The 18,261-nt window shown below is 38.2% G+C and overlaps 1 protein-coding gene across 1 annotated transcript in view; it reads right to left on the reverse strand.

Annotated features, from left to right (window-relative positions):
- The window catches only part of APBA3 (amyloid beta precursor protein binding family A member 3), a 70,836-nt gene extending 52,870 nt beyond the window's left edge, over positions 1 to 17,966 (reverse strand). Inside the window, exons 1-6 of the mRNA XM_053703131.1 lie at positions 17,925 to 17,966; positions 16,805 to 17,664; positions 12,037 to 12,076; positions 1,378 to 1,523; positions 1,084 to 1,170; positions 813 to 974 (exon numbers count right to left, since the gene is read on the reverse strand). Coding sequence (XP_053559106.1) covers positions 813 to 974; positions 1,084 to 1,170; positions 1,378 to 1,523; positions 12,037 to 12,076; positions 16,805 to 17,629 — 1,260 coding nt within the window. The 5' untranslated portion in view covers positions 17,630 to 17,664; positions 17,925 to 17,966. The remainder of the gene's footprint in view (positions 1 to 812; positions 975 to 1,083; positions 1,171 to 1,377; positions 1,524 to 12,036; positions 12,077 to 16,804; positions 17,665 to 17,924) is intronic.
- Positions 17,967 to 18,261: the final 295 nt, after the last annotated feature.

Here is an 18,261-nt window from a genome sequence, read left to right on the forward strand (position 1 = left end):
TTTCCCTGATGTTTTGGGTTTGGGAATGTGGGTAATAAAAATTATTTCATTTAAAATAGTGTTCTATGTGTATTATGATGCAAGAAAAACATAGGCGAATATATAGAAAGACAAAACATTTGATTACAGCGAGGTGATGTATGCGATATGTTTTTCAGTTCGTGTCATTATTAATAGCCATCATTTTATGCATTGTGATGAAAAGTTCCCACAAGCCTTCAGTTACCATTATTTGTATTAAACTTCTTTATTTAGAAAAATATATCCTTTTTAATTATTACATATTCTTTAAAGGTGTAAAGTTTGTTAAATTCCTTAAAGGAACAGTAAAGTCAGAATTCAACTTTTATGATTCAGCTAGAGCATGCAGTTTTAAACAACTTCATTCTCTTGATATTCTTTGTTGAAGTGTAGGCTCAGGAGCAGCAATGCACATAAGGGAGCAAAGTGAGCCAATCAATATATATATGTGTGTATGTGTGTGTGTGTACAGCCAACAGTCACCAGATAGCTTCCAGTAAAGCATGGCTGCTCCTGAGCCTACCTTGGTGTGCTCTTCAACAAAGGATACAAAAAGAACAAAAACATTTTGATCATATTAGTAAATTGGCAAGTTGTTTAAAACTGCATATTATATTTCAATCATAAAAGTTTAATTTTGCCTTTACTATCTCTTTAAAGGTTTGAAAAGGGAGAAACAGAGTGGAAGACAGGGACAGAAGATAGCACTGGAAATAATATTACATAAGGAGAACAAACTAAAAAAAGTGTAAAGGAGTTCTGATACCCAGCATGCCCTGGTAGTTACTTACATCAACAGATTCAAAGACATGGCATAGAATCTTGTGTAACCGTTTCTGGCTGGGTGGCTGGTCCTGACTGCGGGGGGTCTTCCTGCGAGCCATAAGAACTAAAATATTGCCAATGTCAGCGGTATATGAAATTGTCTGTAAGGGATGATCCATCAGAGTCTCCTGCAAGTAATATACAGACTTCTAGATAACACAGAATACACAGCACAAATATAGAATACACAGCGCAATATGTTTCATACTGAGACATACACAACACATATGCTCTGACCTGAGTATCTGCAGTCAGCACTTTAACTCTTCGTGTAGACACCATAACATCCACCTCTGTCATTGGCTGAGTCTCTCCCTCAGGTGCCTGATGTTAGACAGTAAAGGTTATTGCTGGTGATCTGTAACTTTGAGACATATTCTTGCATTCATAATAATAAAGTCCAAATATAACATAATTGCAATTGACTATATGGTTGTTTTATTATTATTTTTTGGTCATATATATTCATTATTTCTATATACAGCGCCTTGTTAGCTTTATTTGGACATATTCTTGCATTCCTCTGCTTACCTTCACCCTATCCACAGCCTCCTGGGCTTGTCTCATGCGTGTGTTAGTAGAGGGGTGCTTGTCACACTGAAGCTGAGTGGATCCAAGGTATTTAGCGCCAAAAATCACCCCATCCAACAAATCTTCAGATTCACAGGGTCCAGGAACTGAAGTTGCAAAATGGAGATAGAAAGGTGTGTAGAAATATATGAACATGAGTTGGTATTAATAACTTATAGATCCTGATGATCTAAAGCTCTGCGCTCTGGAGAGATGATCTAAGAACTTTAGAAAGGCAAATCTTAGCTTGAGGGCGGTTTATATTGTTATGTACATACATACAGTACATACAGGTATAAAACCCTTCATCCACACTGCTTGGCACCAGAAGAAGTTTGGAATTCAGAATAGTTTGGATTTTGGAACATTTGCATCTGTAAAATGTGACGGGGATATGACCAAGTGTAAACAACAAGATCTTTTGTCATTTAGTCACAATTAACAGGTTATAATACAGCTTTATAATGCTTTTGTATACATGGTACCATCAGAAAGATAGTACAGTGCTGTCATTGGAAAGGTAAATAAATATAGACTAGCATTTGCATTTTACAACCCAAAAACCATACCAAAGACACAGGCAGAGAAGATTGTGACTTACTGGTGTGGAAATTGGCAAGTTTTAATCATTATATTTAAAAAAAAAATATTAATGAAAAAGTCTAGATTTTGGAATTCCATAATTAAAGTGAAAGTCAATCCTAGCGTTTGTGAAACGCTAGGATTGACCATTGAAACAAATAAAGGGGACTTTCATTCATGAAGTATAAAATACTTCATGCAGAAAGCTCCTTTATTTGTTTCAAGCATTCAAAGCACTGAGAGGGTAAGGCAGCCCACGGCAGAACGCTGTTTTGCTAAGAGGTAATGTTTCCACCTCTTAGCAAATAGCGTGCTGGAAATTAGGCTCACAAACGCTAGGATTGACTTTCACTTACCGTAAAAGGGGGCAAAATAAATAGTTTTTTTTTATACACATAATTACATGTTTTATAGTATAATCTAGTATTTATAGTACAAAGTGTTTAATATCCCTTTTAATGTAAACTTTTCATTCAAGAAAATAACTATTATATATTATAACTATATGAAAAAACAAGAAAAGAAGGGCGCATTTTTCATACAGCTACATCCGGTCTCCAGTACCGTGTATTTAAAGGGGCAGCAACTCCTGGGAGGAACTGTGTTTCTACAGAGCTTCTACTATATATCCTTTTATGCCCTTAAGGACCAGCGACGTACCCAGTACGTCGCTGCAGTCTTGGGCTTCTCTCTGCTGCGATCTCGCTAAAAATAGCGAGATCACACTATTTCTGCATGTCCCATGAATGGGGCACTGCAGAAATAGATTTGCAGAGCTACCGATGCAGAGAGGGCCACTCTGTGGCCCTCTCTGCATTAGACAGTGGTGGTGCCGATCGTTGGTGGGTGGGAGCCATAGCAGGGAGGCGGGTGGGTGGCCCATTGCTGGAGCTGTTCCGGTAATGCCAGGAATCTAAGTTCCGGTCATGCGCAGCTGCCAGTACCCAAGATGGCGGCAATTAGGTAGAGGGGGGAGGGTTAGAGAGCTAGTTGGGGTGGATTAGGAGGTTGGGGGCTAAGGGGGGATCCAACACTGCAAAATAATATGTAAAAAAAAAAAATTATATATATATATATATATATATATATATATATATAAAAAAAAAAAGCCTTTTATTTTAGTACTGCATGGCTGTGACAATTGTGAGGTGGGGGAGGGCAGAGACCAGTTTGAGGGGGTCAGGGAGGGATCAGGGGGTGGGATGCGTCAGGTGGGAGGCTGATCTCTACACCAAAGCTAAATTTAACCCTACAAGCTACCTAATTAGCCCCTTCACTGCTGGGCATAATACAAGTGTGGTGCGCAGCGGCATTTAGTGGCCTTCTATTCTTAGTTGAAAGCTAAACCTAGGAGGTTCATATGCTAATTTCTTTCTTTCTTCATTAGTTCATGTGTTTCATATAGATAACATTGTGCTCCCGCACGTGGAGTTACCTAGGAGTTAGCAGTGATTGGCTAAAATGCAAGTCTGTCAAAAGAACTGAAATAAGGGGGTAGTCAGCAGAAGCTTAGATACAAGGTAATCACAGAGGTAAAATGTGTATTATTATAACTGTGTTGGTTATGCAAAAACTGGGGAATGGATAATAAAGGGATAATCTTTCTTTTAAAACAACAAAAAATCTGGTGTTGACTGTCCCTTTAAATGATTCTCTTTCACATGCATAATAAGTTTAATGTATCTGGCCCACTACCATAAGCATCATTTTATTGTACCATACTAAATATTTGACAGCTCTTTTCTGGAACATCAAGAAATGTAATTGAGCTTAACTAATTGTAGGTTCGTTCCTAAGCATTATTAAAGATGCTCCTTATCTACAGGTACACAAGCGGCTGGTGTTGGATGAGAACAAAGGCTTATACAAAATGACGGCCATATTAAGATAACTGTGTCATGGCCTTTCATAAAGAGAGGACCTTTGCCTGTATGGGTGGTTAAGCTACTCCCAGGATGAAATTCCAGTCATGGTGTTACCCTTTCAAACAAAAGGTTGTTGTACTTCACTTTAAACATGAATATCATTTTTAAGAAAGGGTTAATTTTCCAAGTTATACTTATTTTAATGCCTAGACCACCATAAACAAAAACCCTTTCATGTGCACATGGCACTGAAATTGTGGAAAATCAAGATTCTTGTAACCTCCATAAACAGCCCCTCTGTAACCTACATAAGTCCCATCAGCACCCCCTGTAACCCCCATAAGCACCCCCTGTGTAACCTACATAAGCGGGAATCCAGATGTGGACCCGTTGCTCAGTGTGCCTAGAGGGATGTGGCTGCACCTCACTGACGAGGCCCACAATAGGCCGAAACGTACGTCTGGGGTTTTGCCGTTTCTCTTGTTCAGAGAGGGATTGCCTGGTATTTCGGGGCTGGACTGCGCTGTTAAGTCAGGATCAGACTGATATGCTACAGGAAAGTTCTTCTCTGTGAATGGCACATATTGAGCAAAAAGAGGCTGCTTCTAGGGTGGTAACTAGCCATAGAACAAGCTATTATGCTATTGTTCGTTCCCAGGTTGAGCGCTTCTCTCTTTTTATTTAACCCACATAAGCCCCATCAGCACCCCCTGTAACCCCCATAAGAACCCCCTCTTTAACCTACATAAGCCCCAGTGCCCCCCCTGTAACCCCCATAACCACCCCTTCGTAACCTACATAAGCCCCATCAGCACCCCCTGTAACCCCTATAATAACCCCCTGTGTAACCTACATAAGCCCCATCAGCACCCCCCCGTAACCCCTATAATAACCCCCTGTGTAACCTACATAAGCACCATCAGCTCCCCCTGTAACCTAGATAAGCCCCATCAACACCCCCAGTAAACCCCATAAACACCCCCTCTTTAACCTACGTAAACCCCCTCAGGTCCCACTGTAACCCCCCAATAAGCACTCCCTTTAACCACCGCCTGTAACCACCATCAGCCCTCCCCGTAACACACATAAGTCTCAGTGCACCTCCCTCCCTGTAACCCGCATCAGCCACAACGCCCCTCCAGTTTGCACGGCAAGTCGGCGGTGCGCGATGGACCAATTTGGAAATTGAATGGAGGTGGGCAAATCAAACGGACTACGGACCGATCAGATAATACATAGGAAAAAAGTGTTACTGCATTATCCGATTGGTCCATGTGTCAGTGAAGTCAGTGGCTAGACAACCAATAGGGTCGTGTTGCCAGTGTGCCGCCTGCACCTTTTCTCTGATGAATGTTATAAAGCTGAGGGTGAGGAGTAGGGCCGTGTGCGAATGCGCAGCATTCTGCGCGCCTGTGCAATGAAATTTAATGGCCATAGAATTCCTCGACCCGTTGCGTGGCCATCAACAGCTGATTTGAGGAGGTCGGGCCTCTTGCGCATGCGCAGTGAGCGCCACACACCTCTAACAGCTGATTTCACGTCACCGGAAGTGACGTAGGTCCCGCATTCTCGTAAGTCGAGACTTATTTTAGAACACCTGCACACATTTGTCTTTTGTGATTGGCTGACTAGATGTGTTTATCTTGCTGCCAGTAGTGCAATGCTGTTCCTTCAGCAAAGGATAACAAGAGAACAAAGCACATTTGATAATGGAAGTAAATTGGAAAGTTGTTTAAAATTGTATGCTCTATCCGAATCGTGAAACAAAATTTTGTGGTTTCCTGTCCCTTTAAATATGTTTCATTGTTGTAATACAAAAACACGTAAAGGGACATGAAACCCAAATTTATTATTTCATGATTCAGATAGAGAATATAATTTTAAACAACTTTCTAATTCACTTCTATTATCTAATCTGTTTCATTCTCTTGGTATCATTTGTTGAAGGAGGAGCAATGCACTAATGGTTTCTAACTGAACACATGGGTGAGTCAATCACAATCAATATATATATATGCATCCACCAATCAACAGCTAGAACCTATGTTCTCTGGTGCTCCTGAGCTCGCTTAGATAAACCTTTCAGCAAAGGATAACAAGAGAAGGAAGCAAATTAAATAGAAGTAAATTGGAAAGTTGTTTGAAATTGTATTCTCTATCTGAATCCAAAGAAAAATTTTGAGGTTCATGTCCCTTTAAGCACTGGTTAAAAATCACTGTAATCTGTATTATTCATCATGTGCTCTCTACAGAAAGGCAAAGGAGGAATTTTCCTTTTTAGTGGTTGCTAGGAGACACCTGCACTAGCTCCAGTTGGTTTCTTGCCCATGCTCAGTAAAGGATTTTTGCTGTAAGAATCATGTGAGAAGGTAAAACAAAAAAAAACAAAAACTACTTGTGTACAAATACCATCTCTTCCTAAAGGCAATTAAAAGAAAGTACTACTACTGAAATAATTATCCATTTTTAAAATAATATTCTGGTTCTTGCTACCATTGTGATTTTTTTTTTATTTACAGTGGTAGTCATTACTTTAAACTGCCTATCAGAAGATGTGGTGCAGAACAAAAAAAAAAAAAAAAGAATTTTATTTTTAATAATATTTTGATTCTTGCTACCAGTACTTCACATGAGTAACGTGCACTAGTAGACACGTGCACTGACAGACACATGCACTAGTTCTCAGTAAAGGACTTTGGATGCAAAAATAATGTGACAAAAAGCAAACTGAGAATTTAAGTTTTCATCGTGGAAGCTACCTCCCCCCTTAGTGGCTATTTTTAAAAGATGTTTTTAACTTAACAAGCACAGTTTCAGATCCCTTAAAAAAAACATGGAAATGCCCTAATTTCACTAAACTATGGCATTCCTAAACTCCATCAAGAATTGATCAACCCTGCTTGGCAAATCAAAGGGACAATCCGGTCAAAATGTAAAGGCACATAGATAAATTACATGTTTAAATAGAAACATATTTACACTATACATGTATTAGCAAAAATGCTTCTAGTAAAAGTTGTCACTGCTTTAGTGTTAACATTTTTCTCTGCGAGTGCATGTGAAGCATAGCTAGATGTTCTCAATGCACCAGTATTTTAAACACTGCAGTTGCTCAAGAGCATCAGTGGGGATTGTACCATGTCAGCAATTAAAGGGACACTAAACCCAAAATGTTTCGGTCATGATTCAGGTAGAGAATACAATTTTAAACAGCATTCCAAAATACTTCTATAAGCTAATTTGCTACATTTATTTGTGTGTGTATATATGTGTGTGTGTGTATATATATATATATATATATATATATATATATATGTATATGTGTGTGTGTGTGTGTGTGTGTGTGTGTGTGTGTGTGTGTGTATATATATATATATGTATATGTGTGTGTGTGTGTGTGTGTGTGTGTGTGTGTGTGTGTGTGTGTGTGTATATATGTATATATATATATATATATATATATATATATATATATATATATATATATATATATGTGTGTGTGTGTGTGTATATATATATATATATATATATATGTGTGTGTATATATATGTGTGTATATATATATATATATACACAGGGAGTGCAGAATTATTAGGAAAGTTGTATTTTTGAGGATTAATTTTATTATTGAACAACAACCATGTTCTCAATGAACCCAAAAAACTCATTAATATCAAAGCTGAATAGATTTGGAAGTAGTTTTTAGTTTGTTTTTAGTTATAGCTATTTTAGGGGGATATCTGTGTGTGCAGGTGACTATTACTGTGCATAATTATTAGGCAACTTAACAAAAAACAAATATATACCCATTTCAATTATTTATTTTTACCAGTGAAACCAATATAACATCTCAACATTCACAAATATACATTTCTGACATTCAAAAACAAAACAAAAACAAATCAGTGACCAATATAGCCACCTTTCTTTGCAAGGACACTCAAAAGCCTGCCATCCATGGATTCTGTCAGTGTTTTGATCTGTTCACCATCAACATTGCGTGCAGCAGCAACCACAGCCTCCCAGACACTGTTCAGAGAGGTGTACTGTTTTCCCTCCTTGTAAATCTCACATTTGATGATGGACCACAGGTTCTCAATGGGGTTCAGATCAGGTGAACAAGGAGGCCATGTCATTAGATTTTCTTCTTTTATACCCTTTCTTGCCAGCCACGCTGTGGAGTACTTGGACGCATGTGATGGAGCATTGTCCTGCATGAAAATCATATTTTTCTTGAAGGATGCAGACTTCTTCCTGTACCACTGCTTGAAGAAGGTATCTTCCAGAAACTGGCAGTAGGACTGGGAGTTGAGCTTGACTCCATCCTCAATCCGAAAAGGCCCCACAAGCTCATCTTTGATGATACCAGCCCAAACCAGTACTCCACCTCCACCTTGCTGGCGTCTGAGTCGGACTGGAGCTCTCTGCCCTTTACCAATCCAGCCACGGGCCCATCTATCTGGCCCATCAAGACTCACTCTCATTTCATCAGTCCATAAAACCTTAGAAAAATCAGTCTTGAGATATTTCTTGGCCCAGTCTTGACGTTTCAGCTTGTGTGTCTTGTTCAGTGGTGGTCGTCTTTCAGCCTTTCTTACCTTGACCATGTCTCTGAGTATTGCACACCTTGTGCTTTTGGGCACTCCAGTGATGTTGCAGCTCTGAAATATGGCCAAACTGGTGGCAAGTGGCATCTTGGCAGCTGCACGCTTGACTTTTCTCAGTTCATGGGCAGTTATTTTGCGCCTTGGTTTTTCCACACGCTTCTTGCGACCCTGTTGACTATTTTGAATGAAACGCTTGATTGTTCGATGATCACGCTTCAGAAGCTTTGCAATTTTAAGAGTGCTGCAACCCTCTGCAAGATATCTCACTATTTTTGACTTTTCTGAGCCTGTCAAGTCCTTCTTTTGACCCCTTTTGCCAAAGGAAAGGAAGTTGCCTAATAATTATGCACACCTGATATAGGGTGTTGATGTCATTAGACCACACCCCTTCTCATTACAGAGATGCACATCACCTAATATGCTTAATTGGTAGTAGGCTTTCGAGCCTATACAGCTTGGAGTAAGACAACATGCATAAAGAGGATGATGTGGTCAAAATACTCATTTGCCTAATAATTTTGCACTCCCTGTGTATATATATATATATATATATATATATATATATATATATATATATATATATATATATATATGTGTGTGTGTGTGTGTGTGTATATGTGTGTGTGTGTGTGTGTTTTTTTCGTGTGTATACACACACATTATATATATTTATTTTTTCTTCATACAAAGAGAGAAGCGCTCTACCGGGAACGAACAACAGCTCATCAGCTAGTTCTATGGCGATTTACCACCCAGGAGCAGCCTCTTTTAGACCAGTGTGCTTTTCACAGAGGAAAACTTTCCTCTGTGAAAAGTTGTCATGTCAGTTAATTTTGTAATGCATAAAAGATATATTGATTCTTATTTATTTTTTTTATTTATTGTTTAAAAGTGGTTATATTATAAACCGTTTCTTCTAGCGATACATACAATGAATATATGCTGCAATAAATTATTACTAAAGTGCACACAGTTGATTATTGCACGAGTAGAATTTTTAGTTAAAAATAAATTGTTTTTACCTAAAAATTCTACTCATTGTGCAATAATCAACTGTGTGCACTTTAGCAATAATTTATTGCAGCATATATTCATTGTATGTATCGCTAGAAGAAACGGTTTATAAATATAACCACTTTAAAAGAATAAATACTTTTTTCTTTTAAGAATCAATATATATTTTATGCATTACAAAATCAACTGATGTGAATTTGTTAAAGTTTTAAACCCAATTTTTTTCTTACATGATTCAGATAGAGCATGCAATTTTAAGCAATTTTCTAATTTACTCCTATTATCAATTTTTCTTCGTTCTCTTGCTATCTTTATTTAAAAAGCAGGGATGTGATGCATAGGAGCCAGCCCATTTTTGTTCAGAACCTGGGTTATGCTTGCTTATTGGTGGCTAAATGTAAGCCTCCAATAAGCAAGTGCTATCCATGGTGCTGAACCTAAAATGGGCTGGCTGCTAAGATTTACATTCCTGCTTTTAAAATAAAGTTAGCAAGAGAACGAAGAAAATTTGACAATAGCAGTAAATTAGAAAGTTGCTTTAAATGTCATGCTCTATCTGAATCATAAAAATTTGGGTTCAGTGTCCCTTTAATATCACATTAACTGATACCTTATATATTATTAGGTTCCTGCTAGATTTGCCTTCTATTAGGCGCCCACTTACTATCCAATTTTTGTAAATCTTGTCTTCAAAGGGTATAGGGGACCATTTCTAGCCATATCTTTAGCACTAGTGGTGTAGTCCTTTTTATTAAAAAGTTATGTTCCTTGTTCAGAGGAGAATTGCCTGGTATTTCGGGGCTGGACTGACCTTACTTGGCGGGATCAGACTGATATACTACAGGAAAGATTTCCTCTGTGAAAAGCACACTGGTCTAAAAGAGGCTGCTTCCGGGTGGTAAATCGCCATAGAACAAGCCACTGAGCTGTTGTTCGTTCCTGGCAGAGCGATTCTCTATTTGTATGCAAAATTATATATATACACACACACATATACACACACATCCTCCTTTCCTCATGCATCAAATAATCACTTTCAAATTATTTTTTAGGTTGTAAGTTACATAGTCTGTCCGTCTTTGCATAAAAAGTGACCACTACTAACTTTACACAACAGCAGAACCCTCCTCCCTGTTAGTTTATTAGTTTAAAGGGACATGAAACCCAAAATGTTTCTTTCATGATTCCGACAGAGCATACAAAAAAAAAAGTTTCAAATGTACTTCTTTTATCAAATTTACTTTGTTCTCATATTATTCTTTGTTGAAGAGATACCTAGGTAGGTAGAGTGCACATTTCTGGAGCAGTACAATGTTATTATTGGGACAAAAAAATGCTGCCGTATATTGTTCCAGTCACAAGCAATAAACAATGGAACACTTTTCTTTTTCTTAATGTTAAAATCTATCTGAATCATGAAATCATTTTTGGGGTTTTATTTCAAAATAAAAGACAAACAAGAAAATTCTGTAATGTGTTAAGATTATTTTACCATTACAATATGCTTGCATATAGCTAGTTGAACACATCAAGTGAGCCAATGACAAGATATATGTGCGTAGCCAGTACCACCCATTAGCAGCTAGCTCAAAGTAGTGCATTGTTGCTTCTGAGCCTACCTAGGTATGCTTTTCAACAAAAGATACCTATAGAATAAACAAAAGTATAATAATAGAAGTATTTTTTTTTATTGTAGACACTATCTTACCCATTTTTTGTCCCTTTAAGTATGTAATAGTGATGCACCAAAATGGAAATTCTGGACCGAAACCGAACCGAAAATCCAGGATGCACTTGGCCAAAAATCAGAACCGAAAGTCTTTTTTTTTTCAAATTATTTTAAAATATTATTTTTTTTTTAGTTTCTTTTGCATAATTAGACTATTTAATGAATGAATCTGAATTAAAAACCTGCAAGCCAATAAAATAAAATAACCACACTTTTATTGAAGGTAAAAATGATAATGTCATTTTCGGCCAAAATGTTTCTGCGACCAAAATTTTGGTGCATCCCTACTTAAAACAATATTAAATATCAATGTACTGTGTTATACAGGTTTTTTTTTTTTTTACCAATCATACAAATAAAAGTATAGTCCTAGAAAATTATTAATATATGCAAAACTGTAAGTCAAGAAATGAACTCAAACAGCAGCTCTAAGCTAGCATCAAATTTGAAATATTCGACAAAATAATTTTACCAAAAATAACAGGCAAAAAACCCCAAAAACGAAATAGCCAAAAATGCCATTTTCGACCGAAACGTTTCTGAGGCCAAAATTTCGGTGCATGCCTAGTATGTATTGATATAATACTGTGCATGCAATACAACCCTGTGTATACATCCGAATAAAAGGTTAGTTTTTTTATATAAATAAAATAATTATTCTCCTCATCAGATCGGCTAAAGTGTTAAAATACTCAAGATTCAAAATCATACGTCAGCACAAGCTCCTAAGAGACAGGAGGGTCACACTACTACAATGTGGCAAGTAAGAATTTGTATGCCTGAAAATGGTGCTATATGTTAGTGTAAATTCTGGGTCACTTACCTTTTGGTAAATCAGGTGTAGATGAGGGCATCTCTAAAACCTGTAAATGACAGATTTAAAACTGTAATACGCTGGTTAAGAGCAGCACAGCTTATGGTGTAAAATACAAATCAATATGTATAAAATATATAGGGGGGGGGGGAATCTGTGTTTCATATCTTACCCTTTAATATACACAAGGATACAGGTACATTACAGAGACAGGAGAATCTTGCACTGCATACCTAGACTTTCTTACGCACAAAGGATACAGACACAATACCAGTATACTGTACAGAGAAGCATTATTACCAGCACAGCAGAGGATGAAGGATGCTGGTACAGTACAGAGAGAGTGGTATCCCACTATAGTTTACATGAACATGCAGTTTTAAAGGGACAGTCTACTCCAGAATTTGTATTGTTTAAAAAGATAGATAATCCCTTTATTACCCATTCCCCAGTTTTGCATAACCAACACAGTTATATTAATATACTTTTTACCTCTGTGATTACCTTGCATCTAAGCCTCTGCATACTGCCCCTTATCACAGTTCTTTTGACAGACTTGTATTTTAGACTATTAGTGCTGATTCCAAGGTAACTCCACGGGCGTGAGCACAATATTATCTATATGGCACACATGAGCTAGCACTGTCTAGCTGTAAAAACACTCTCAAAATGCACTGAGATAAGAGGCAGCCTTCATGGGCTTATACATTAGCATATGAGCCTACCTAGGTTTAGCTATCAACAAAGAATACCAAAAGAACAAAGTAATTTTGATGATAAAAGTAGATTGGAAAGTTGTTTCAAAATGCATGCTCTATCTGAATCATGAAAGTTTAATTTTGACTAGACTACTGGTTTTCAAACCTGTCCTCAGGCCTCCCCAACAGGCCAGATTTTCAGGATTACCTTGGATAAGAGCAGGTAAAATAACCATGGTTACTAATGAGCTGATTATTTCACCCGTGCTCTAGTTCAGATAACCTCAAAATGTGACCTGTTAGGGAGGCCTGAGGACAGGTTTGAAAACCAGTGGCCTAGTTTGTCCCTTTAAGAAAGTTTCCAATTTACTTATATTATCAAATGTACTTTGTACTCTTGGTATCCTTTGTTAAAATGGGCATGAAACTCAAAACATTTTTTTTTAATGATTTAGACAAAGCATGTGATTTTAAACAACTTTTAAATGTATTGCTATTATCTTATACTTAAATTAGAAGCATACCTAGGTAGGCTCAGGAACAGCAATACATTACTGGGAGCTAGCTGCTGATCGGTGGCTGCACATAAATGCCTCTTGTCATTGGTCCACCAGATGTGTTCAGCTAGCTCCCAGTAATGCATTGCTGCTCCTTCAATAAAAGATACAAAGAGAAAGAAGCTAACTGGATTTTAGAAGCAAATTGGAAAGTAGTCTAAAATAGCATACTTTATCTGAATTATGTAATAATAATTTTGGGTTTCATGTCCCTTTAACTCCTGGTTGTTTAGCTTTTAAAGTGATGGTAAACTTTAAATAATCAATGTCATAAATGTAATCTTTGCCATTAAAAAAGTATGTGTGTACCTTTTTTTGGTTTTAATCCAGCTGTGAAAGGTGTTAAATTTAGTTCATATAATAATGCTATTACAATGTTATGCCGGCCCACAACAATAAACTTTTTTTTTTTTTTTTTTTTAATGACAAATCCAGTGAACATCCAATCAACATGTGTGTCATTTGACAATCTTGAAGTCCAGCCCCTTTAAAGTGAATGTAAAGTTAAAGGGACACTGAGCCCAATTTTTTTCTTTTGTGATTCAGATAGAGCATGCAATTTTCTAATTTACTTCTATTATCAAATTTTCTTCGTTCTCTTGGTATGTTTACTTGAAAAGCAAGAATGTAAGTTAAAATGCTGGCCCATTTTGGTGAACAACCTGGGTTGTCTTTGCTGATTGGACAGCACCAATAAACAAGTGCTGTCCATGGTCCTGAACCAAAAATGTGCTGGCTCCTTGGCTTAGATGCCTTCTTTTTCAAATAAAGATAACAAGAGAACGAAGAAAAATTGATAATAGAAGTAAATTAGAAAGTTACTTAAAATTGCATGCTCTATCTGAATCATGAAAGAAAAAATGTGGGTTCAGTGTCCCTTTAAGGATACTCGCTCATGTCATAGGATAGAATTTAAAAAATTAGTGAGACTTTCGTTCATCAAATTTGTACTATATACTGATATTTTTACCTTTTAATGCTATAACGATAAGCGCCGTTCATCCACCCGCCATATTGCTCAATTGATTGACAGATGACAAATCTGCAATCCACTTATCTTTGTTTCCCCCCCCCGGGGAGTGGGGAAACAACGATTAGTGGATTGCAGATTTAATATGACGGGCGGAGGAACGGCGCTTATTGTTATAGAATTAAAAAGGTACAACTCTCAGAATATCAGTATATAGTACAAATTTGATAAATGAAAGTTTCATTCATTTTTTAAATTCTATCCTATGACGTGAGGAAGTGAGCTCAACTTTACATTCACTTTAGCCCTTAGAAAGCCTATATAAAGAATGGGCGGGACTGCTCTATACATCACAGCCCAGCCAAAAGAGGAAATGAAGGTGGGTGGAGGAACAGACAATACCAAATAGGGTTTTAAATCTTTTATTATAAAATATATATAACCAATAATGATGTGGTTTTACATGAAAACTTATATTTTTCATTGCAACATTTTTATAGTCTGAAGTTAACCATCACTTTAAAGATGTCCTGGGCTGTTAGCGCGCCTCTAACTTTCCTGACGGCGTGCCCATGCTATTTCTGCATGCCTCAGAAGTGAGGGAGTGCAGAAATAGCGTAATGGAGGACACCCCAAGCTAGAGATAGCAGGGACAGGGTTTCCTTATGACCCCATGCCTGTCAGTGGGGAGCCTCCTTTCATGATATACACTCTGATCTGCGTGTATATCATGCTGTTGCTGGAAGCCTGCATGTGAGGCTAGCTAGCAGCAGTATAGTAAATGTAAAAAATTACAGTTACTGTGTATACAATCACTGTGACAGCTAGTCACAGTGATTGTATACTTAAAATGGAGCCTCGATACTAGCATGCCCCAGTGCATGCTGGTATAAAGCTCAGTGGCCAATCACTGGATTCCTCAAGAGTGAGGCAGTCCAGTGATGCACAAAAAAAGTGGCCTATGGTCACGTGATCACTGTGACAGCCAGTCACAGTGATCACATGTCAAAAATTACAAGAAATTGTTTGTTAACAAAAAAGTGCCAAATTAATTTAATTTTAAGTGTTTTTTTTTTTTTTAATTCCATTTTATTTTAAAGTGGGTTTTTTTGTGTGGGTTTTTAACCACTAAATTTTATTTTCTGCCCTTGGCAAAAAAAAGGGTTAAACATAATGTGTCAAAATACCCCTAGATAAATACCCTGTGGTGTCTAAATTCTTCAAATATTTACTTTTGTGTAGCAGTTTTAAATTGAGTAACCGCTATTTAGCTTACAGTCTCTGCATAGCAAATGTTAGCATTAAAGGGATACTGAACCCAATTTTTTTCTTTCATGATTTAGATAGAGCATGTGATTTTAAGAAACTTTTTAATTTACTCCTATTATCATTTTTTTCATTCTCTTGGTATCTTTTTTCAAAAAGCAGGAATGTAAGCTTACAAGCCAGCCCATTTTGGTTCAGCCCCCTGGATAGCGCTTGCTGATTGGTGGGTACATTTAGGTTTTTAAACCAGGGCTTGACAAACCAAGGAGCCTGGGAGCCACTGACTCCTAGAATGTATGCAATCCCAATAGTCATGTTGGGGCCCATTTAACAAGCTCCGTATGGAGCTTGTGGGCTCCATAACCCTGTCCGCCTGCTCTGAGCAGATGGACAGGAATCGCCAGAAATCAACCCGACCGAGTAGGATCGGGTTGATTGACACCCCCCTGCTGGCGGCCGATTGGCCGCGAGTCTGCAGGGGGCGGCGTTGCACCAGCAGCTCTTGTGAGAGCGTATTGCTCTCTGTATTCAGCGAGGTCTTGTGGACCTGATCCGCAGTGTCGGATCAGGTCCGCAAGACCTTTCTTAAATATGGGCCAGTGCCTCAACACCTTAGTCCTTGTGCACGCTGGAAGGGTTACTGCAGACACCCAAAGATAATCATCAAAATTCCAAAATACTTCACAGCACCAAGGATATATTTACAACTTTATTGGAACATCTAGGTCAGACAGATATTTTAAGCAACGTTTCCAGGTTAACAACCCTTAATCATGCTACATGTTAACCCGAAACGTTGCTTATATCTGTTTGACCCAGATGTTCCAATAAAGTTGTGAATATATCCTTGGTGCTGTAGAGTATTTTGGAATTCCTAGAATTTTACCCCTGGCTCTTAACTTTTTGGGTTATTCTCCATATATCTATATACAGATCCCACTGTCTGGCTCCTAAAAAGATGTCTGGCTCCTAAATATTCTTACTGGCTCCTAATTTTTAAACAGATTTGTCAAGCGCTGGTTTAAACTATGATATATAGAGAGAGTGATACTAATACAATGTGCTGAAAGGGTATCTTTTCTGTTGCACTTATGCTATAATGTACAGAGAGATATAGATACAATACAGAGAGTGACCCAATGACCAGCACATCATGACCATAGTAAAATATACACAAGGATCCAATAAAATGGAGAAATGGGGATACTGGTACAATACGTGGTGCAAGGAATGTTTGCATTATAATGCAACATAGAGGCGTCTTTACTTGCGCCTGCATCTCTCACCTCCTCATCACTCTCCTGTAGTTGAGGCTGTAGATTCTCTGGCCCTGCCCATGCTGCCACTGGCACATCTGTCAAACTGCAAGATGAATCCTCTCTGCTCATTTCTGATGATGAAGAGGGAGCCTCTCCGTCTCCTAATTCTGTAGCCCCCTCTTCAGTAACCTTAGGGAGAGAGGGGCTGGATTCCTCATTACACACAGCTTCCATCCTTGCCAGAGGTGTGTCATTGCCACCATCTGACATTGCTGTTCCCTCATACTGCAAGAGGCTCATAAGATCATCTGCGCCCACATCTGGCGAAAATAGTCCCCTGCTTTTTGAAGGCGCAGTGCCTGTTTCCGATACACGTCTGACTGTCTGTGCCATTCCTTTCCCAGTAGCAATATGCAACAGGCATGGATTGAACTCATGCTGCCCATCACATGTCTGATTTTCCTCCATTTGTGCTTTACCAGGAATATCAATAGATGATGATGACATAACTAATTGTTCTGTCTCGAAGTCCAATGTGGGTAACTGGCATAGTAGATCTTGCATATGGAAAATTTCCTCTGCACTCTCCCTCTCTGTCTGTGTATCAAGATCCATAATGAGCAGTTCAGGAGTCATGGGGGGTCTGGTATCCATGTCTGGGCAGCTATCTACTCGCGGTGGTACCCTGCAATCTGTGCTTGTGCAGTTCGACTCCAGGTGTTGCTGAGAGCCTCCAGAGTTGCTGTTGGTAGGCACTGTATATAGGGTGCCTGTATCTTCCATGTCTATCTGTGGGTGACATAAGGGGCTGATGTTGGATAACTGCGCTTGGACATCCATTCCATTTTCCATGTCTCTGAAACCCCAACAAGTGGTAACCTGTCATGCTGAATTAAACAGAAAACACTTATGAGAAAGTAAAGCACTCACAAACGAACACCATAACCTCTCTTGTCTACTAGAGAATACGGCAAATGTACTGCATAACAACTGTACTGCAATACACTCTACAGGTTTTAAAAACTCTGTTCCCGTCTAGAGTATCTTTGAGTTACACATCTCTTCATAATTACAACACTTCTAGCGGTGTCCTATATCCCCCCCCCCCCCATTCCCATATGATTATGTCCCCTATACAGTCACTCACAGGGTGCGCTTCCCCAGGACTCCGCCATATTGCTGAGGTGGGACAAACTGGGGCATTCTGGGAAATGTAGTTTGGTAGGGGAAAAGACGAGAGGCGATACATATTATGACTGTTTTTTTACAGTGTTTTAAAATAAAAAAATAATGCTATTTAAAATTAGAATAACTGAAAATAAACATTATTTTTATAGAAATATTAGAAACAGAAAATATTGAGTAAATGGTTCAATAGGATGTGAATAGGCATACATTGACTCTTACCCCACACTAGTTTTTATACAGCAGTCAAGGGGTTAATTGTTGTCACTTAGAGGGCGAGGTCTAAAGAAACGCGAACT

Source organism: Bombina bombina, chromosome 2 (assembly GCF_027579735.1).
Source record: "Bombina bombina isolate aBomBom1 chromosome 2, aBomBom1.pri, whole genome shotgun sequence".
Taxonomy (NCBI): Eukaryota; Metazoa; Chordata; class Amphibia; order Anura; family Bombinatoridae; genus Bombina; species Bombina bombina.